This window comes from Arctopsyche grandis, chromosome 8 (genome assembly GCF_051622035.1).
Source record: "Arctopsyche grandis isolate Sample6627 chromosome 8, ASM5162203v2, whole genome shotgun sequence".
NCBI classification, from domain to species: domain Eukaryota; kingdom Metazoa; phylum Arthropoda; class Insecta; order Trichoptera; family Hydropsychidae; genus Arctopsyche; species Arctopsyche grandis.
Window position 1 is genome coordinate 8,191,487 of NC_135362.1, and position 25,203 is coordinate 8,216,689.

General features: G+C 32.3%; 1 protein-coding gene across 1 annotated transcript in view; it reads right to left on the reverse strand.

The window, feature by feature from the left end:
- Positions 1–25,203, reverse strand: part of Tmtc3 (Transmembrane O-mannosyltransferase targeting cadherins 3) — a 222,587-nt gene that overhangs the window by 167,885 nt on the left and 29,499 nt on the right. The window contains exon 2 of the mRNA XM_077436635.1: positions 5,638–5,774. Coding sequence (XP_077292761.1) covers positions 5,638–5,774 — 137 coding nt within the window. The remainder of the gene's footprint in view (positions 1–5,637; positions 5,775–25,203) is intronic.

Genomic DNA, 25,203 nt, shown 5'->3' on the forward strand with positions numbered 1-25,203 from the left:
TTTTGGTTAATGGCACGGAACAACTCATTAGCAATTAAGATTGTAATTGGCCGTGTCATCGACACGCCCCATCTATCTAATAATATATATATATATATAAATAATATTAGTAAGAACACTATTCTATTCAACAATAAAATCGGAGTTCGGTATTCAATTACTTTTTAAAGCAAAAATTCCAGAGTGGTTTCTGGTCAACACACCTCCTACTTGCCCCACATCACATGTCATTAAAAAATAACCACTCCTATCGGATATGGTTTAACATGTACTCAATTTTGTTGATTACAGGGATAAACAAAATAGTATTTTTATAGAAAATGCCTACCATATATGTGTATATTAATCACGAATACGATATCACATCTTCATATCGTTTTTAAACACCTTTCTGCGTTTAAGTTTCAAGTTTAAATTTTGAAATGTTATACATACATGTAATGTTAATTTTATAAAAAAAATAGTTAAAATAGCATTGAATTGTAACACTTTTAATTTATTTATAGCATAATGTTTTCATGGCATTAAAACTATTATGATTTTTTTTTTCAAATTCAACCACCTATACATAAATGTATCCTACATGCTATTTAAAATCGTAATACATAATGGTGAAAAATAAAGATTACAAAAAACCTAATATCTGTCGTATAAATTTAAATACGACCAATTCTACGTCGTACATGTAATAAAAACACGAAAATTTTAAACACGATTCGTTTCGAAACACATTAATTCGCAACCACTGCCGTCTGCGTAATATTTAAGCTTTAAGGCGAAATTTAAAATATTATTAATAAAATGTAATATGTGAACTGCATGATAAAAAATAAAGTAAAAGGCACTCAAACATGAACAGAAAAACACACCGAACAGGAAAACATATTGAAAAGCAATTTTCAATTTATAAAATACAAGTCCAATTTTCAGTTCCAAAAACACTATTTTTGTTTGAATTAATTCAAATATTGTATCACTTCTTTTAATTCGATATGTCCATAATCTTGGAAAAGCAGAATAAATGCAATGCAGGCTACCAGTATTTTTAAATATTGCTAGACGCAAAACATTATATTTAATGTTTTGCGAAATGTTTCTCGAAATTTTAAAGCATTTTTAAACACTTAATATGCCTACATTTGTATTTTAACTATCGATCTTAATTTAATTACATCTTCCACAGTATCCCTTAACACCCTTCAAGAAGGCACTTATGTTTTTAGCACCTGTTTTCAGGAAGGGCATTATAGATTTGAGCACCCCTGTGGAAAACACCTCAACTCTAGCTATAATTAATTTATTCCTGTTTCTAGTTTTATGATTACGCATATCTCTATCTTTAACATCATGTTTATATACAAGTGCTTAATTTAAGACAACGTAGGTATTTCTTATATTCAACCATTCCAATTGATGAATTGGAATGTTAGATGTAACACATTCAAAATTGCACGCATTGTTTGCACTTTGTATCAATGTGTATCAATGCTCAATCCACTGAATAGACTGTGGTGCAATATACAGTATGAGGCCATACAATACAATTGTATATTATTATTCTACTTTTATACTTAATATATTTCTTTATCTCCAACCTTTACACTTTAAAATTTAACTAAGTATTGAAGCGTTATATATTAATGCTTAAATCTAATATATAATTTCGAAAGAGACTTATTAAGTTTGTATCTTTGGTCAGGAACTTCGTAAACAAAACAAAGTTTCTATAACGAAAATTCAATTGGTTGAATATTATATTTTTTTCAATAAATTTAATATAAAAATACAAATGAATATTTACCACTAGATTCGCCATGTTTACGCTGTTTATATTACAAATACTGAGCGAAGCCGGGTAAAACTAAAAAAAACTAGTACTTAATATAATCCACTACTTCTACCACTTAAAAAAATTTTTGCATCATCATTTTTCTAATTTATACAAATGCTAAATGAATTTATCTAATTTTTTTAATTAATTCATTTATTTATTCAATTAGTTTTAAAAATCATATTTTTTCTTTTCTTTTCTTATATTAATATTGTGTTATTGCTCTACATACATATGTATTATTTATTGTTTTATGTATTATTATTATTGTTCAATGGTCCTTGCGGCCGTATATAAAATAAAAATAAAATAAAATAATCCTATCACTACATCGTCTTAGTCTTCCTTAAGTTCACTATCAGTTTCATAACCAATATGCGAGAATAAACTGAATTATGAACATACATACATATGTACATATATATCCTAGAATTCTTACAACTTAAGATATGTACATCAAACATTCGTACGTATATGTACTCCTTTAAATATAAAACCAGAAAAATAGTAAAAAAACTACAATAAATGTCATACTTAAGAATAAATGACCAACTCTAAACCGTAAATACATATGTTTATACATATGTACATATGTACGGCCATTTTAAGAACGACTCGATTCGAAACACACAAAATTCATTATTGCTACTTACATACAGCTAATTAACATACTGGAGAAATGTGACTTGGACATACACATAAATGTATATGTATTAGGCAAATGGAAATACAGAAATGCAAAATAAATTTATATTTATATGACATGAGGGGGGGAGGGGGGAGGTCGTAAACGAACGTGATGTTTTACGCTTGAAAGTCACTTCAAACACGCTCTTATCGAATATAAAACGTCGAGGCGCGAGAGGCGTCTTGGGTCGACTTTTGCGAAATGTTGTTCGGCATTTTTACTGTCGTGGAGCGGCCTCGTTTTTTTCCCCTCCCCTTCGTCCTCTCTTTTTAATATACCATGGTATGGGTGTGTCTCGAGATAAGAACGGGGTAAAAACAAAGTCGAGATCTTTGATCTTTCGGGTCAGGCCCCGGGCGTCTGTGTCCATTGGATATGGCGGCTAAGGTTTCCGGCGCGGCATCCTGAATTCCTCCCCCTTTGTTTCGTATATTTCCTACGAAATATTTATTTTTCGGCGTGGCTTTGACATGGAAGGGGAGTGAGGGGGATGAGGGGATCGGTTGGTTTGGTTAATATCGGAAAATATAGCGAAAGTTTTCCGAAACGCGAATTAAGTCGGGTTTAAATAAAGGGAGAAAGATAAAGCCGAACCATTATTGCGCATTACGTTAACCCACTCTATGTATTATGTAATAATTAGATGGAATATTTTAAGTCAAAGTTAATTACTTATCATAGCGTATAATAGAAACAATTCAAACTTATGTAGCGTTGTATGATCGGTATAGTGAGAATATATATACATAGGTATGTACAGCATGTGAAAAATGTGAGCGATGACTATTATACATACATATGTATGTAGAATAACTGATATATGGAGTAAGTGGAGATTGAAATTTTAATGGGTGGGTCATACAGCTAGAGGATAAGGGATGCTCAAATGGTATCCCAAATATGGCCAAGGAGAGAATTATTGGAAATAAAAATGAATTATACATATGTATGTAGGTAGATACAATTTGAAAATAAATAAAAAACTATACACAAATCAATAAATAGATTTCGAATTGAAAATGTTTTATAACATTTTCAATTCGAAAAAATGTTTTATACATATGTATATTTAAATACTTGATTAAATTTTAATTTGTTTTTATTTAAGAATACTTGGAAGCGGCATAGCCGATTAACCTAAGGGGTTTCTTAATAAATAAAGTAATAATAAAAATATCAAATAAGATAAAAAAATAAAAGAGATATATAAACAGAGAAAGAAATATAAATAACTCAAAATAGAGAAAAAAAACAATTAAATAATAGAAAATGCAAAAGATTGACTGAAAAGGGAAGAATTACAAAAACCCACTTATTTTACGGAAATTATCAAGAAAATTTTTAAACGGTTTAAGATACTAGAAATGACTGATAAATTGTCACTTCTAGTAAAGTATTTTCGAAAAGAACGATTTTCTAATTATTTTTAGGTATACACATACATATGCATGTCTTTTTGGAGTCTGATAGTATGACCTTTCAGATGAGTGTTGTTGTTAAACGTAGAGGTTTATCATAGGACAATTTTGATGGCTACTTTATGGACTTTAATTTGATCACATCTCATTCTTCTCGACTCCAAAGTGGAAAGATTAAATATTTTCAATCTCACATCGTATGCGTGTAATTTTTATCTGCAAATATTTTTTACCTATGTATATTGAGTACATTTATGTTTTGAGATAATACACCCGTATATAGTACGGTTCCCGGAAAGATGCACCAAATTGCACTGAATAGTAGCGCAGTTTCGAGAAGTCTTACTTAGAGAAAAGAACTTACGCAATAGAATTTCACAAAAAAAAGGTTAGCACCCTCGGATAACATACAACTAAAAGCCGGATAACCAAGGTGCCGTCTTGAAAAAAACGGACCCATAGGGTGCTGCGTATTGTTCATTGCATTGTCAAAGGTTCGCCGAACGTTTCTTTTTTGGACTCTAGCTTTGTAGATAGAGCTAAGCCGCCCCAATTCCTGGAAAAAGCACGGTGTCTATCCGGTGTTTACATACAACTACCCTTTAACGCTTTTTTGTGAAATTCTATTGCGTAAGTTCTCCTTGAGCATCTTTGAAAGTTTGGATGTCTCGAGAGTGCAACTATCTCGAGTGCATTTTTCCGGTCACCATATAGTACATACATACATAACTAGCGCGAATCGTGATATAAAATACGCCTTCAAGAGATTTTATTTTTTTTATTTTTTTATTTTACATATATACCAGGAAGGCCTTACAGGTAAATCCCAATGCGCCCAATCCTGGCCAATTACAAATACAAATACAGCATTTTTATTATAAGTCGTTGAATTGCGAGACATTGAAAAAACTCGCAAATTAACGAGACATCTATGAATTGTACATAAATTTTCATTGTACATCAATCAAATTTTTCAAATAGTGGTGACATAGTAGGTAGGAAGGATTTTTAGCCAATTTTTTTTTCCGGGAACCGTTTCAACAATGAAATCAGAGAAAATTGGCAAACTTTGATAGGAAACGATCAACCTGGAGTCACAAATCCAGGTCTGACCAACAGCATACTCTGAAAAATTCATTTTCATTCAGGGATAGAACCCGGCACCTTCTTGACGGTAAGCAGAAGCTTAACGTCCGAGCTATGCTGCTGGCTAATAGATAAAAGCATTAATATATAAAAATATCAGTTTATTAAATTTACACCTTATTAAGGCTGTAAACATACGGATGAAACCCATCAAACTCGTGCAATAACGACCAAATCGAAAGCATCACCTACGAACTCGGAACAACAACGATTCATGGGAGAGGAAAACTCTCTCAAACATTCAACGACGTCGACAATAATCACAAGCTAACGTGAAAAGACTCCATTTCCCGTAAAAATAATGGTGGGCGTAATGCCTCTTGCCCCGCTTTATGGCGTGATCGATCCGAGCCTAGCACTTGGCGCGAAAACCCCATTGTACGAGAGTACATACATACTCGTATATATGTAAGTACACATGAAGAAGAAAATATTTAGAAAATAAAAAATAAATTTAACATACTTTTAACTATATATGTATGTATGTATGCATGGGATGGGGTTTATTTATTTATGAGAGGTGGTCTGGGTACATATAGTAATTTGTAGGTGACCTGTAGTACATGATGCAGACGAGAGCATGTAGCAGCAGGTTGAGAAGGTGGTAGCCTGCTGGCTGCAGGCCATGCAGCATGTAGTTCCACCTGAACGTCACCACTGTCAGTGGCCTGTACGATTTATGACTCTGCTCCTGGAAAACAAACAAAATATAAGGTTAAAGAGTGGATAGAATGAGTCGACTTTGCAATGTCGGCGCGCGCGGCACTCCGGAAAATTGAACGGTCAACTCGAGAGCGTTCACCTTGCCTTTGATTTTTTCCACAACAATGATTTTCATACAATGAACTTCCGATTATTGGTATTTTTACATAGTAGATGTTCATTTAATGTACTATTAAGAATTGCAACAGTCGATGCAATGATTTCACTATTATTCTTTAAACCAGAAATACACGAGAAAAAGACAAGGTTAGAAGCGCTCCGCTACAAATCGCTGCAAACGACGCGGCTGCATGCTCATTTCATACTTTTGTCTCGATTTTTGCCTTTTTTCACTTGCCAGAAAGATCCAACTCAATTTTAATAATTGCCAATCATCGATGCACATCGAAATTGTCATCTGCGCAACCCAATGAATATCTCGTCTTTCGTACATGCTTAAATTAAAACAGTCTGAGCTAGCTGGATGAGTGAAATATGAAAATATCTTCGCGAACCGTAAGAAGACGGCTGATGTAAGCTGGATTACGGGGTTTCAGCAGCAGAAAGTGGAAAAAATTTTGTCCAAGAAAGCAATAGCATATATATACAATACAAATATGTACAGAAATATCAAAATACTAGTCACGGGGGGGGTTGGATCTATTTGACAAAAACTGTCACGTCCGTATATAACCGAATCCGTTCATTTTTTAGACACTATTCATATTTCAAATGTAACAGTACGTAAAATTGCCTACATACATACATACCATACATTCAGCATGCGAATTCATCAATATCGATTACTAAAATATGATAAAAATTGAAATATCTCCAGCAGGCGCAAAATACACTTTATCAATTTTAACTCCGGATATTATAATGGATGGAGCACGTTGATACGCCTCAGACGGAAAATGCACGGGGAATTCGAATATAGAACGGAAAAACGTAACCGTGCACCGAAATCAATTATCGGAAAAGCTTCCGGTGAAATATTTTTGCATATTGGCGCAACATTTAATTGCTTGCCCACATAGCCGAATAACTACAGCCTCGGTACGGAGCCGGGAGGGCAGATCAAAGAAGCATTAAAATATTAATGACGATAAACTCGAATATTTCATGAATAAATTACAAAGTTGAGCACTTTTTTAATTCAGTTTGGGTAAAGGTGGGGTCTGAGGGGGGGGAGAGGGGGAGGGGGTGAGGCGAGCAAGACATTATTAACATTCAAACGGCGTACCGGCCGCTGCCTCACCTGCACAAGAAAGGGGAAACTCTCGCAAAATTGGGGAATTTTAATACCCAGAGCCGGGAAAAACAACGTTTGAAGTGTGAAATCACCGAAGAGCTCACAGAGTGGAAATATGAAATGAAAAAGTATATATATATATATACATATACATACATATATATACATATATAAAGTAAAAAAAAAATATATATTGAAAAAAATATGTCGTCGACCTTCAGTTGATCGATCACCGTTAGATTTATTGTGTTACTTCAACTTGATCCATAATAATTTAGATATGTACATATCATTATCATCATTATTTGCAGCCATTCGCAATTCGTTTCTGTTTTGGGCAGCTCTCATCCATCTCATCCCACACATTTTTCTAATTTAATCTACTTGTGGCCTTCCTTGTACCCTTTTACATTCTCTGGGGTACCATTTGAGCACTTCTTTCGCCCATTCTTCTATTTAGGTGACCCGCCCATTGCCATTTTAATCTCTTTACTCTCAGCATTATATCAACTACCCTCGTCAACCGCTTAAGTTTCACACCCATACGTCATCACTGGCAAGACATATTGATCATTTTAGACATTTTAGATTTAACAATGGCAGTCATTCACTCAAAATGCATTGCATCCCAATTTTATACGTCCCTTCATTTTCTCTACTTTATTACAGGATATGTCAATGATTTGACCTATGTACATTAGTAGATTCAAATAATTTCTACTACTTATAATGTCTTATTGTTAAATTTTTTAATGTAATACTAACTTAGAAACATAAATTTTTGTTAAATGAACTCTCCGTTTATATACTTGTCTAGTCGGCTTGGTACTAGGATCATCATAGTAATCATTCCAGATACATTTGCAATATCTCTACTATGTAGGTAGAGTTAAGAAAGCTAAAACTGCAGGAGGTGTTTTTCACAGAGGTGTTTAAATGTATAATGCCCTTCCCGAAGGCATTAGAAGTTCTAATAACATTGATGGTTTCTTGAAGGGTGTTAATGGATACCTTTGTGGAAGATGATTTATAATTTTTTGTTATTATTTTGTTATTTTGTGTTATGTGTATTAGCAGTTTGCTATATAAATAAATAAATTAAAAAATGTTACGACTTAGCTCAGTTTTTAATTCAATATTTATTAATTACAAATAAATTATTTACTATCCCAAAATTTTCAATTTAAAAGGTTTTGGTTTCATAACACAGCTGTAATAAATATAAAATTATTAATCTTATTAAAAATTGATGAAACGAAGAGTTCATTTTACAAGAATTGGTGAAACCAGGCCCACTGTTATATTATTTATAAAAATCTTGTTCGATATATTGAATAGGTTAAAAAAAGCATTGGCATTTCATAGTAAAAATTAAACTTCAGATTGAAAAATTAATATTTGAAAAATACCATTTTATAAAACTTATTATATGCACATATGTTTCAACTGAATCCATTTGGTGGTTTAGGAGGAAAAAAATTGAAATAAAAATTTAAAGACGAGACTTATGTACAAATACATATAAGGGAAGGCACCACTTTAAGTAGACTAAAAATTTCAACTGTACGAAAATTCAATCGATGGAGTTCAAATAAACGCAAAATACAGAATAAAAATTTGAATCGATACTGGATACATATCAGTAAAAAAAAAAACTTTTTGTATTGAAATCTCATATTTGTATGAAGATATAAGTCTACACATGTATGTACATATGTACATGTATGTATATGGAAGTACATAGATGTGTGAGTTATTCGCTTTGCAGAATTGGTCGATTCGAAGAAACGTGGCTTTTAACGATATTAATATTGTATATTATAGATTTTATTAGGTTATAAAAAGAGAGAAATCCGTTCTGCGAAATTCGGTGACAAATCAAAGCGATGTCGTGAAATTTTTATAGAATGACGGGATATAAAAATAAATTTCGTAGAATGCGGAAAAATTGTTAAATGCGCAATTAAATGTGGCAACTTGGGGAAAAATCGTATTTGTAAACGATTAAAAATACAATAACAAATTCTGTTTTTTGTTTTAAATATATTTTCGAAACATTTTTTACTAACGGCATTAGAAGGAAACTGTTTTACCGACTGTAGAATTGCCTGAAATGTAATTTATTTGAATGAATAGTTGATTGTTTCATATACTGCTATTAAAATGTGAGAATCTTCATACATTTAAGTATATAAATAATTTAATTGAGCTATACATTTATTAAAAATGAAATAATAAAACAATTTAGCTTCAAGACTTAACGGCTAACTATCATCATGGAAGCGTTATCTTTTGTAAGTACATATATTTATTCATAATAAATCGAGTAAGTAAACTAAACTAGTGAAAATATTTCTAACAAACCTGTAAATTCAAGTAAAATATTTACGAATTAAATATTTCGGATGGTGGGCACAAGTTTCAGCCATTTTTCAACAACTACTATCATTTGTTTTTTTTATTCTGTTTTTCATTTGATTTCTTGAAATTTAAATGTTTGAAATTTAAATGCATATTTCTATATAGATTTTAAAATAAAATTAATATAGAAATCTGACCCATCAATACGATTTAATCTCAAAAAAAACAATAGGAAATAAAGATGGTTGTGAATGGGGAGTAAGACAAAAAAATGATTGAACCGTTACGTAATAAATGAATTATAAATAACAAATGTCATTCATTTGGGGGTTGTCGGTAGTAATTTTACTTGACAGTGTTGACAGCAATTGCTTCATATCTTATTACATAGGAGAAGGGCGAAATAGCTCTCCCGTGGGGAAAACCGGGAGCGAGGGGCGGGAAGGGGTGGCAAAGGGAAACTAGGTCGCCAAGGCCACGTGGGCCTGGGGCCCCTCGGTGCCGGAAGGGCCCCACCCGGGTACCCAGCCAGATTCGCAACCCTTTCTCTATTATGCATAATGTTTTCGCGTCTAATCTTGACTTTATCTAGGCTGCCGAGAATCGCAAGGCACGGATGTATCTAATTGCAAGCACACGCCCAACTATTACTTTGCACGAAATATTTTGATGAGATCGTATTATACGAAATCGCGTTTGGATATATGAACATATGTATGCTCAAAAGTCTAGCCTTTGAATGTTTGAAGTCTAATTTTTTTATAATGTATTGATTTGGAAAGTGTGGATAATTTTTCTAATAAAAAGTAGCGGGGAACGAAATGGATTCTCGTATTGAAGGTATTGCTAACATTATTTTTGTCCTGAACAGTAGAGGTATTTCAACATTTTAAGTAAAACTTTTCAATAGATATACATATATACGATAAAATAAAAGCATATTTTTCGTACGATTTAGACGCGATATTGCGGTTTGATTTATATAATATAAGTCATCGGGTTAACTCCTACTTTAATCAAAAATAGTATATGTATTGCCATGTGAGATGAAATCAATTTAAAGACGACATCTTACATGTCTTGACTGTTTTTAAATTGTGTCCTTGTGAATATATTATATATGTTATATATTAAAACAATTTACTGTGCATAATTCAACAGTTGAGAAAGTTTCTAATATATAATTGGAATTGTTGAAATTGCTCTGTATATACGAGAAAATATGGAAAACTGAAAAAACTATACCCTAGATATATACATACATATGTACTTCATGTCATAGAAACTGAAAAAGTTTTGTGATGGCGAAGCAGCAACGTTCAAAATCAAGTTTTCTCTAATATAAAAGACTTTACATATATACATGTATGAAAAAAAAATGGAAACTGAGCGACTGTTCAAAGACGTTTTCAAAATATATCTACATATATATATATATATATATATATATATATATATATATATATATATATATATATATATATGTATGTATGTATACGCATGTTCGCACAAATGTATGTAGAAATATAATACATATCAGTATTCTACAATAGTATTCTGGAACTTAGATGACAAGGGTTTAAATCCTTGTCATTCGCATATGAAAGGACCAATTCAAATATTGCTTGTTATCGAGGACAACTAATACCAAATAGAAATACAGAATCGTTTCAATATGCTTCGCAAGCGAATGCTATAATGGAACGTACTAGAATACATATACATATTTGATATTATATAACGATTTACATATAATGTAATCTTTAAATTCTGAAAATATCTAATAAAGAAATGGAAGTATTATATAGGTACATATGCCTTATATGTACATGTACGAACCAAAGGTATAATTTCCAGACACCTTTGAATGAGAATTAAGTCGAGGATGATACTGAAAATTCGCAACAACGAAAGCAGCAAAATAAGAAGGTGTAAATGGACCAATTCTACGCGGCTTTTCACAAGGAAAAACCTCCCCAAAAGTACCCCACGGGTATTGAAACGTAAACGTACGGTGGCATGGCGGTACACGGGGGTTATTTGTTTTCATCCTTTTCGGTTTATAGCCGGATTTATAAAGAGTGCAATCCCTTCTTTCCGTATAAATAAATGTGTGATGTATTTTGGTCGGGGCTGCCGACCGACATAAAAAAAAAACTTTGGCATAATGTCCCTTTACGCACCCTAAAAAGTGTACAATACAATAACAATGGAATAACACTGCATTGGGGTGTGACGATTCAATAGAAATATTGATATGCGAAACTGAATTCATTACAAAACATGGTGAATCGAATTTTTTTCGGTTATGGTTTTATAAATGATTTGTTGTGGATATGTGAAATGCTACCATATTGCAAAATAAAATTGAAAATCTACGCAAAACGCAGTTGAAATTTACGCGTACTGAATTGTGTATCAATTTTATAGCATAGCCAATTTCGGGTTCCACATACACTTATCTTAAGGGTTTGATTTCAATTTAAAATAATTTTTTTCATGTGTCATAGCGCCATGACATCCCCCTCAATCGACTCTATGACAAACACATCATCTAATGTAGGTATACAGATGATAATTAAAAAAAAAGCTGCAAGCATATGTATGCTTTCTATAATCAACAAATACGGACTGGTTGCGGAAGGACAAATTCAGAATTTGCGAGAGAGAGAAGCTGATTATATTGTATTTTTCACAACAGTAAACTCTAACAGAAGACGGTCGATCTGGATGGTCATTGAAATCAAAGCAATGCAAAGTAATTAATTTACATAACAAACTTAGTTATAAAAATGGTCTGTTAACTCTCTCGCTATTTTAATTGTTTTGGGTCAATGTAAATTCTGTATATACAATATTTGAAAATGGCGGAAGGCCAATTTTCAGGTCCAAAAATGCTATTTCTGTTTGAATTCATTCACAAACTGTTGTACTTCTTTTTTTAATTTGATATGTCTAGAATCTCTGAAAGGCAGAATAAACTTATTACACCCCAGTATTTTTAAATATTGTTAAACGCAGAACATTATATTTAATGCTTTGCAAAATATATCTCGAAATGAATAAAAGTAGACTAATGCCACTTTGAAATATATAAGGGCTCATATAGCGCTTTTGTTATTGTGTATTTATATTTTTCACATTATATTTTTATGTATTCATTTTTAAATGATTTAACTACAGGAGTGATTGCTCTATTATACATTTTTATCATACAAGTCAATGGAGGTGTGATGGCCCCATGTTGAAGCCATTGAAAAATCAAATCCATTAAGAATTTTAAATACACAATCTAGGATTTATTTGAAGAAAAAGAATTAACCTTCAGCGCATTTTGGGATTTGAAAGAATACATCATATAAGCAGTTGTTGTCTATACCCTTCAGGTATATATATACACAGATTACCCAAACACAATCTGATTTAGGTCATCGACTTTAAAGAGTCTTTAAATAATATTATGTATTAGATGTATTATGAGCATTTATAAGAATTGTAAATAGGTTTTTGAGCTATTTTTCCTATTATGCTGTACATTAACATTAGAATAATATAGTATTATACTATGATTACTAACCAAATTAAATTAATTAAAATTGTAAAATATAAAATGATCAGTAGATCAGTAGCTAATAAAATAGATATAAGATGTATTGTGAACATAATTTTGTAATAATAAAAAGCATTTCAAAATCAATAAATATAAGCAGTTACATATTTCAACTATAATAGTTATATTAAAATATTATAGCGTGGACGTGTGGAGAGATTTCTGAAATCGGAGTGAAAGATGCAGTAATAGTGGTAGAGGTAGTTTATTGTTCTTGATCCGACGACGAGTCAGCTCCGAATGAAGCACGGAATAAAAATGCGGAATATTTATTCACAGTTTTCAGAACAGAGAGGTCATTTGCCGATGGGTTGCGATACCTTATTGGCTGTTGTATACAGCTTGTTCATACGTCGAGGCCTTTTTGGCGGGAAAGCGCGATCAGGCGATTATTGATGGTAAACCAGTGGTCAAATTACATGCCTAATATCTAATTTACCATATAAAATGTTGCGTCACATGATATTTTTAGTAGAGTAGATATCTTCATGGGTTAAGTTTTGCAATTAAGTGCTGGTTAACCAAGCCGTGGATTTATGTATTTACATATGTGTGCATATACATAAGGGTATTTGTGTTTTGATATTTTATATCGTTTCATAATCTATATGTGTGTATTTAGGAGGTTTATAGTCCCTGACCAAAATGAAGATGATGTATAATTTTCACCGCGTTAGCGTGTCGTTAAAACTGAAACTTTTATCGCGGTTTTCAAAGCCGTAAATTTTCCGCGCACATTACACACGTAAAGGCGATCGTTTCGAATATAATACAATTTAAGCCTTTATAGCGTCGACGAGGAAATACGCCGGCGAAAGCTTCAAAAGTGATAATCAACGATTCAATGATTTATGATAATCAATGATTTATTCGGAAAATTGACAGGTTGACAAGAGAGGATAAATATTGTGTTTAAGCAGGCAGTGCCTACTACTATGTATATACATACATACATTATATTTGTACGGCGTGTTATGTATTCTGGAAACTAGAATTAGAGAAAGGGAAACAGCTGCGTCCAATGGCGTCGATTTCTAAGAACAATACAGAGTCGATAGAATACGGGATAAGTATGAAACTTTGTCGGAATCTTCGCTACCCCCCTCGATACTTACTACATACATCTAACCATCTAGAGTTGTCGATATCGGAAATGAATAATGAACGACGAACGGAAACATTGAAACCCACTTAAGCTAGTAATTTCGACCAAAGGTTACTTATATAGGGCTCCCTCTTCAATTCGAACAGCTTCAATGGAATCGATGGGCACACTTAAGATGAGGAAAAAACACCCGATTTTTAAATAATTGGGTTATGTGATTTTATCATAATTCATTGTATCGAAAAGAATTGAAAATAAGTTTTTGAGCTTTTGAAATAAATAAATAAAAAGAAAAATATTGTGTAATGAGGTATAGTGTAAAAAAGATAAAGTTATAGCGGTTTAAACAATTAAAATCTGACAAAACGAATGGGTGGTGGAAAGTCAAACATATAAGGCTACTGGCCACTAAATGTCATCGTCTCCTAAAGGTTTGCATTCTTAAACGTGTTTATTACGATTATTTTTCATCATGGAACTATCGGAAGCGATTTAAATTTCTAAACCAAACCACGCAAAATGGCAAAATTTCAAACCGATCGGAACAATGAAAGATTATTAATGCTTTAATGATTAGCGAAGTGAAACATAGAAAAGCCTTGTAAAAATAGATCATTGGTTCGGTAGATAATAGAATTTATTGTGAACATAATTTATGAACAATAAAATGTATTTAAAATCAAAAATAATTTGCATAATAAAATGAAAAGATACCTTTTGAACTTAAATCACTATCTTATACAAGAGCTTGAAAATAATAAATCTCACTATGTACACTGGAGACGAGAAGCTTAAGAGGCGACTTAATCCAAGTCTTTAAAATAATAAATAATCATTGTAATTTTTCAACAATAAAAAATCACAATCAATAGAAAAAACATGTGACTATTGATTCCAATACTCATTTTGAGCACAACAAAAACCAGATTTTGAGTTAAAGACCGCAAAAGCAAAAAAAACTGTAAAAACTGCGCAGTTTTTTAAACGCTCATATTTCCTAAACGATAACTAACGAACAAAAATCATTATCATATTCGAATTCAGTGGCTCAAACTTAGATTGGTAAGTTTCCGTTCTGGTATTTTTTTTTGTTGCTCAGTGTAAGCTATTGTTTATATACAATAGGAAACGCCTATAATTTATATATGAATTTATTTTAAGAAATATGTAGCTCAATAGCTCATTTATAACAATAATGTAATAATGTAATAAAATGGAATATAATCAAAAGTGCGCCATGGGACGCGTAATCTGGACTCTAGCTGTGATAGGCTTGTTTTCATGTCATAACTAATTCGTACGATCTCATTGTGTCGACAATTTTCTCCAACATATTTTCAAATTGAAGAATCACCGCTAACGATAACTGTCAAACAATGTCAATACAAGGATAAAATATCACTGGCAGTAATACTCCAGGGGGTTAGGTCTGTTAATAGACGCAACAGTACAGATTTGACCTTGATTTGTCATCCTCCTATTAAAATATTATATTGTTTTATTAAAGAGAAGTGGAATATCATTTTGTGAACTTGTTCAATATTACTCAGAACGTTGCCGTTTGCTCGGATCGCTCGTCTGTTATACAAAAATGAACGAATCGATTCTATGTAAAAGAGAACAACTTTTTTCGAATTTTATTTTCACAAACTGAAACGAGGGGATGCGTGTAATATAATTATATTAATACCCAATTTTGTATAATAATATTATGGAGCTAAATTAATGTATGTTTACACGACATGACGCGAAGTAACAAACGAGCGACCGTATTACCTCGACGAAACGCTATGCGCCATATTGTGCTCTGAATTTCGTGTCTTGACTAAAATTGAACTTATTAACATACCTACCCCTCGTATGCGAAATTTTGGGTCTAACAGTAACAATTTGCCCCGGAAAACTTTAAGAATATCCGCATCCATAAATAGGAAAGGTTTTCAAATAACGTACACCTACATATGTATGTATGTACATACACACAGTGCTCGAATAGCTGAAAGCGTGTTCAAACTCACTGCTTATATTATACGTACAGTACATATAATGTAAGATTTAAATTAAATTTATAATTGAATTTTAAATATTTCGATATTAATTAAACGAATAGTACATTTACCACATGGAAATGTTTTATTATCAGTACCAATATTGAGGAAATCGTTGTAAATGCGAGTTGTTAAGTACGTAGTTACATTTATGACAACATTAGGCAAATTCGAGAGATACAACTGTGTCGATTAGTGCTGTAATATGTCCAGATAATCGTTTTAGGATGACTAATACTGATAGCAAAAACAATAAATAACAATAAGCATGCAAACTTAAAGCATGAAGGATTCGAAAAATATGATACTAACTTACGAGAAATTATGGATACACAATAATTATGTCAAAAATGAAAGATATTGATAGAAATAATGCAGATGTTGGTAAGTATTTGGAGCGTCTTTTTAGCTGACCCCCCCCATAAAAGCGACTTGAAGAATAGAATGGGTTCAAAATCAGATCAAAATTTTTTGAAGGGCAGGAATGTCACTGAACTAACAGAGTGAAGCTTTTTCCTAGTGTGCTGCATACACAACATTAAAATAAAATAAAAATATATGTAATAAAGATATATATTGATTTTTGGCCAAATATGTCAAATCTGACATTTCACTGTATATCTCCTCAGTCGGTTTTATCTGCGAGATAAGTATTCAATAAGATGTTATGTTGTATCTAATTGTTAATATGATTTACAATAAGCTTAGATACATTTAGTTTTTTACAATAAGCTTACATACATACATCACATACAATTATTTTTAGTTATCAGCTGATTTAATTTATCTGATGATTGAAAAGTTCATTTCTGTAAATACATAAACTCATTTATGTACAATCACTCATTGATAATCTATTCTTAAAGCAAATCATTAAAGCAATCTTAGTATTAATAACCTATTCTTAACTGCATAAATGAGTATACATATGTATCTCCGGCTGCAACTCATAACCTCAAATTTAATTGTTTAATCCTCCAAAACAAACTTTCTAACCAATACAAGTTACATACATATGTACAAAGATCAAACAGTGATAGTTTAATTTTTAGTTATCAGCTGATTTATGTACATACTAGCTGAACCTGGCATGCATTGCAGTGCCAGAATAAGGCATGCATGTTTCTGTGATGGTTGAAGCTCTACTAACGTCTCTTCAACGCCGTTTCGTCATTTATTTTATTTATTTATTTAATAGTTTTGGACCATTGTGGCATTACAGGATGAACCTAATGCGCCACAATGGCCTACATTTGAAAAATATATAAAAACATGATATAAAAACAAGTAAACTGTAAATAAAGGAAAAAAGCAAAAGCAGAAAACATGGTAAAAAAAAATAATAAAAATAAATTCATAAACCAACTGGTAATGTGGTTGCCAACAAACACATTTCCTTGACTACAAAATGGCGCTTCATACTTTCGAGTCGGTAAAATCGTAATTACGAATATTATTATTAAGAGGTTTTTTCCCGTTTTTTTTTTCACAGTAAGCTTCTCGGACATGCATACAACAAATCCTGAAAATTGCATCGTAATCGGTTGAGTGCTTTAGCAGCCAATACGAGACAGACAAACAGACATTAAATTTTATATACATATATTATTTAGTAACAGACTGCTCTCGGGATCGAAAACTATCCAAACACCAACCCATTCCGTAACCAAGTTCCAGGCACAAATGCACATTATATCTCTAAAGCGCAAATGGAGCATCCACTTACATATGTATATAAAAACATACATAGGTATCGACGTAAAATATATGCGAAAATTGAAAATTTATCCGGGGCGAATATTGGGAGCGCGGGGTGAATGGCGAGTCGGCAGTTAAGATTATCTTAATTCGGGTTTCTCAAACTCTCCAGGCACACAAGATTAATGCTGATCGCAACAACTGCGCGCGGGGGCCCACAATGGCCCGAACGAACGCCACCAGAACAGCATCCAACCCACCCACCCACCCCTAGCACGGGGCGTTTTGTGCGAATGTGTGTTAAGAGGAGCAGGATCACCCCGTATATATAATACGAGCACCCTGTATACGGAAGTGGTTGTGTATATACATATGTATATATTCATATATATACGTATACGTACTATATGTGTGTGGTAAGCGGGCGCAAATCGATATGGCCAACGCGGTGGTGGGGCTGTGCGAGTATTTGCGCGCAAATTACGCAGACCTATTAGTCTCTGCCATCGTTGAGGCTGTAAAATGATATATGATAATTGAATAACGCAGCGTGATTTGTAACGTTCAGACGGAAATCTGGTGGGCAGCGATGCTGCAACTTTGGTGCGCGACTCGTCGTATTCGTCGTATTCGTCGTACAAGGGGTAACTATGTACATAACTTGACGGGTTTCGGTCGGTGTTCTGTTATTGGATATGCATTTCTAAGATTTGTGGGTTGGGGTCGGTGTTCGTTAGGGTTGCCAGTGTGGTCTTGAGTGGAGGTTAAGGATGGGATAAATTTATGTTGTAATCTTCTTGCCTTTAATCTGTGTCATTAAAAAGTGCTTAGATGAGAGGTCGGTGTTTAATAGTGGATTTCTTCCTTATATATGTATATACAAAGCTACATTGTAGAACATTAGTTAAGCAATTTATTTATTATTATTAATATTAAATAGCAAATTGCCAAAGAATTATTTCAAATTAACAATTTCAAACTAAAACTAACAACTACAATATAACATTGTTAACAAAATTAACAAAACTGTAATTAGTAAACCTAAAATAATATAATATAATTCCAAACATAGAATTTTATTAAACTTACATATATAATTACGTCATCTTTCACAGAGGTATCCATTAACACCCCTCAAGAAAGCACTAATGTTATTAGCATCTCTAATGCTCCCAGGAAGGGCAGTGTATATTTATTTGAACACCTTTGTGGAAAACACCTCCTGCAGTTTTTGCTTTCTTAACTCTATCTATAGTTAATTTATACCTATTTCTAGTTTTGTAATTATGTATATCTCTATTCCAAACTATATGATTGTTAATTGTGTTTAAAAATTACGAGTACATGTATGTAGATGTCTATCGTTTCATGGAATGATGATCCAGATATCAAGTCCGGATTGACTGTCTGATGATAGTTTGCGTGTTTTACATAATAATAACACTGAGCAGCAAAAATATATTTGAGTGGAGGTAATTAATCTTTACTATATAATTTACCGCTCGAATTAATAAGTGTAGATTAAAAAAAATTGAGATAGAAAAACAATCCTGGTGAGATGAAACGCTGGCCGAATAAGCGCATAGTAGTACGGAAAAAATATATTTTAGACTTTTAAAATTCGCTAGGTAATTAATTATAAATATTTTAACTATAAAAAATACAATCAATAGAAAAATCATCTGGCTATTGATTGTATTATATTACTCACTTTGGGTACAGTAATTACTAGATTTTGAGTTTATAACCGCAAAAGCCAAAAAAATTGTAAAAATTGCTCATATCTCATAAACAAAAGCGAACCATCAAAAACTATTATAATATTCAAATTAAGTAGGTAAAACTTGGTAAAGGTGGATTAGTTTTTGCTCTGTTAACTTAAAAACGTGATTAATTTAGACGGTTCTATACAAAATTGGCACTAACAAAATCATAATTTATTTCGAATTCCATTCTATCTAATTCAAAAGGCAACGGAAAAATACTAGATATAAAAAACCAAAACATATTTATTTCATTCGAATGTGGCCGTTTTTGTGTATCCACACAGCTTTAAATGTTTAGGTGTGTGGCATGAAAAGAGGAATACAATATGGAGATTTATCATGTTTGATAGTGCGGAAGAAACAAGAGGGAGAGGAAAATCTCAAAACTGAATAGATTCATTCCTCGCTAGTCTGAGGTATCATTAGAGATCTTCATGATTATGAGAAATTAAATTTTATTGAGCCTAAATTTAACTTTGATAGCTTTGATTTGATTTAAGCTAGAAATTGGACACTGATACAACAACTCCCATCATACTGGTTGAGAAGCATTGATTTTAAGCTGCAGTAATTTACTCCAAGTTATCAAATAAACGATAAGCCAATTTTGATTAAAATCATGCAATATTTTCAGGGCGATTTATATGTATAAATGAATTTCGGAATAATGTTCGTAAGAATATATATATATGTACATTGAAGGTAGAAGCAGTCACTTCTGTTAATTACAAATAATTGTGTATAAAAATTAATCAAAATTGAAACAGTTTGATCTGCAGCGTGATTGGAAAAGTTAAACGCGGCGTGAAAGCGAACAAATTGAAAATCAATCAAATTTTATCAATCGAAAGAGTTCCAAAAGCAAAATATTGGATTCGCCGAAACGAGGATCGTTTCGGATGTTTCCGAAAACATTAATCGCCACTTTGTTTCGCCAGCGCGAAATCTGCACAATAATAATTCATTACTTATCAAATTTATTCACACAAATGGAAAATTCATGAAATAGTCCGAAATCGAAACAACATAGTATCGAATTTAACGCTCAATTTGAAAAATCAATTCCCAACCAATCACAGATGAATTATAAATCATCGAATGTTTCAGAAACGTACATACATATGTACATAGAAAATGACGTTTGAACGTCAATAAACACACATTCGTACACTAACGTTGGAATACATCAAGGATTCAGTCTGTTCTTGACAATTTGATTACATACTAAAAGCGAACGACTATTACTCGTAATATTAAACCAATAAGCAACTTTTTTTATTACTATTGTAATGGCAAGATGTCGGATGGTGATAAATGCGGTCGCTTTTGCACGAAAGCCTGTATTCCCGTATCCACGGGAAATATAAACATTCCTACACGACATTGACGCTGCGAATTTTATGTCGGAATGAATTGAATTTATTGCTTGATATTCCGCTTGTATTTCTAAATTTTATTGCACAAAGTAATAAAATTTATAAATACGAGGGGGGCCGAGGGTTCCGAGTGTGGGTATGTTTCGTTCGTTCACGTGCTAGAGAACGCATTATGTCGAATATTTATAACGTATTTAGCAAACACACCCCTTATTGCCGCTAATAAAAAATTTATGGGGAGAGAAGCAAATGATAAAATCGTTGATTATGGATTTTTAAAGTGGACGAGAGGATCGTTAAAAACGACCCGGAATCGCGTGCCCTATGCGAATAGAAACGTAACAAACAATCAACAATGCAGACAATTTAATTACAGTTGTCTGTAATTGTTTTTCGATCGAGATATTGCGGAAAATGTCGGAATATTATTCATGCACAAACAGTTCTTTGGAAATGATGGATAATATCGGGGTGTGTTGATTTCCAATGCCAATAGTGATTCAAATCGAATTTTTTATATTATTTCAAGTATACCTATACATATGTATGTATATCAATATATGAGCCGTTATATTTGAAATTGCATAAGTCCACCTATCTTCATTTCCAGAAATATTTCGCAAAACATTACATATAGTGTTTTACGTTTAACAATATTTAAAAATACTGGTAGCCTGTAATATGTTAATTCTGCTATTCCGAGATTCTGAACACATCGAAATAAAATAAGTGATAACAAATTATGTATTAAGTCAAACATAAACAGTGTTTTCGGAACTGAAAATTGGACTTCAGCCGCTTTCAAATATGAAGATAAATATGTATGTGTCAAATTATCAAATTTCTAATCTTGAAAAACGGACTTAACCTGTGTTATTTAGAGAATTACTAGCTAATTACTAATGTCACCTGTAGATGACTTTATCCGGAATGGTTGCCGAAAATAGTTAGTCTTTTAGTTTTTCAAATCTCTTCATATCAGAATTCATATTGCAAATTATAAAATAAAGATCGTCGCTAAATTGTTTCATATATACATATACATATGTATGTATCTTTTTAAGGCGATTTTTCATTTTGGTTAACATATGATAGCCAGCAGTATAGCTAAGTGGTTGTTAATAAAAGTTAACCTCGCTTATGGTTTTTAATTAATGCTAACTAGCGAGAGGTACCAGGTTCGAGCCCTGGTTTGATCTCGATTAAAAATAATTTATAAGGAGTATTTCTGCAGTGCTGCTGGTTAGACTTGGATATTTTTGACTCCAAGTCAATCATTTCCTATCAGAGTTTGGCAATTCTTCAAATTTTATCGTTAAAATGGTTCCTCACGAAATTGGCAACCAACCTATCTATTATTTGTCACTAATATTTGAATATGATGTCAAATTTTTAATCTATAGATATACATCTGTACAATTTTAAAACCATAGGTGTAGCTTTAGAGCAGCTTATAATAATACTATGGCAAAAAAAAAAATTGTAACAAGCTCTTTGTGGCCTCTAGCTACAATATGAAGTTCAGATTATTTTATGATTTGAAGAAATTGTCCTTATTATAAAAAAATGTTAAAATGGAATGGTTTCTTTTGGAAGGTTTTAAAAAACTTATACAGAAACTTTTTATTTCAGAAGGTAGCGAAGAAGCACATGTGTTTATCCTCATTTGTATGTCTCGTAAATCCATTTTCAGTCAAAAAATAAAATATACTGTTCCAAATATATATCTGTATTATACTTTGAAAACCATTACTGTAAAAATAAAGTCTAAAAAGAAAAACGAAAGTAATAAAACTGATAAAATATAAAAGTAGATAAAACAGTGTTTGTTTATCCTTTGAAAATTTGTCATTTTGTTTTTCAAGGTTTAGTGTAACGATATATCATAAAAGATATATTAAAAATGTAATAAATAAACTATATCTATTGTTTATTCAATTTTCGTATAATTTTTATATGAAACAACGTTGATGGATTGTATTTTTAAGGCTTTTTTATCGTGCATAAACTTATTTGTATGTATATTATTACAAGGCAAAAAAAATTATTTCGCTAACGAGCTTTTTTAGAACGTCAAATACAGAGTTATAAAAATTAGTCTGGTAGAGAATTGCAAAGTTAGCATGGATAATAATGATTCTGTATATTAAACACGATATTTAGATGAGATAAAATCGTAAATGAACAACCAGGGAGGGTGAATTGATCGTTAAATATCGAGAAAACACCGTAGTAATGGTTTTTTTTCAGGAGCGAAACTTGTACCACAATTTTCATTCGAATAACCCCATACGTACGAGCATGTAAAACTTGAACATTCAAATTACAACGTTATTTACGACCGATAAATAAAAGAGCCGAAATTTTTAAGACACGAGCTAAAAAATTGGACGTCGAAAATATACGCAAATTTATAATAAAATAAAGTAAAAAAAAGGGAATATTCGGAATCGCATGCAAAGTGGGTTGTAGGGACACGTACCTCTATGCCACGGTATGTGCAAGAAATCATTTTCATAAACCAGAGCGAAGTGTCTTCATAAAAGAGTCGAATTTTAGGAGGGCCTCCGTTCCTCGGACGGGTTTGATGGAATTTAAATGAGATTTCGCCTCTCGTTTAATCGTAAAAAATATGATAAACGACGCATTTTTTGCACGAGGTACCATATTCGGCGAACGGTCTCGAGAAAACGGACCAAACCCACTACAGAGAGCTCAGTTTTATAATGCAAATCGTGTTGTATAAGAAGTACCGGCGGATGATACGTCGAACCTTTAATAATAATACGACAATGAAAAAAAACTTAAATGTCATTTATTCGGACGAATTTGGCGGCCGGGGCTTTGAACTTCCCGCAGGATAAAAACCTGGAAGCCGAGCATCTCCCGGGAGAGTGGGAGTAATAAAAAAAAGGGCTTTTAAAAGCTCTCCTTCCTCGCGTTCATTCGGCCACTTCATATTTCCATTTGCAAATAACGATGTTTTAATAATAATTTTAATGTTTTTCGCAATCGTAAGCGAATCATTTTAGCACGATAAGCGGGTTCGTGCTAAATTTAATTTAAATTCAAATTTGGCATCGAAACGAGCGTAATACGTACATTTACCGCTGAATGGAATAGAATAATTTATGGATGTGTATTTTGTGTAATAGTACTCCAGTTAAAGCTTCGATAAGTGGGTAGAGGTTTCCAGTAGTGAAATGAAAGTTTGTTTTATTTGTGGTTTGAATCAAAACGTTCATTCTACATACATATATAATATGGAGTGATTTGTGAAAATATCCTAAAATTATGTCTTTCTCCATATGTATGTATGTACATATGTCAATATTTTGCTTACATGAAAATAAATCACGGTTAAATAGCCTTAATATGGTTCCATACAAAATCGATATGTAATAAAAGCTTTCGAACTAACTAATTCACAATTTACATTTACTTTCAAATACGAAAGCATATTTATTTAGACTGATATTAAGCCAGGAGCGTGGACTAGTGGTTAGTATATTATGCCTTCGGGCAGAGTGGTCAAGGTTCGATTTCCACTGGTAGCTGTTAGCCAGATCTTGTTTTGTGACTCCAGGACTTCTGATTCTAATTCGTATAAAAAATGTTGCAAATTTGTCCATAAATTTTCATGGAAACTGTTCCTGTAAATTGGTATTTCCTTTCCGATCTCTATTATTGAAATCTCAAGTTATCCAGCGTCTTAAGGTTTGCAAAACTCAAGTTGTTCGGCGTCTTAAGGTTTGACAATTTCTATAATGAAATGCTGCGAAAATTTCCACATATATGTCACTGTGGATGATGTTTGTATGAATTCGCATTGTATAAAAATGCTTTTATTAATTGTATTGTATGTGTATTAATACACTCGTCCCTTAGGAGCAATCTGTCAAGACGAATGTATATATTCCATTGAAATAAAAATAAAATAAATTCACTGAAACATTCTTAGTTGAAGAAATATGAAGTTCCGTACTGAATTCGTACATTTAAATAAAATATTTTTAATTAGGCAGCAGTATAGCTCAGTGGTTGCGTTAATTCTAACCACTAAGAGGTTTAAGCACGGATTTTAACTCGTTTGAAAATAATTAATTCAGAGTATTTCTGCAATGCTGCTGGTGAGATCTCGATATTTGTAACTCCAAGTCGATAGCTTCCTATCAGAGTTTGCCAATTTATCTGATTTC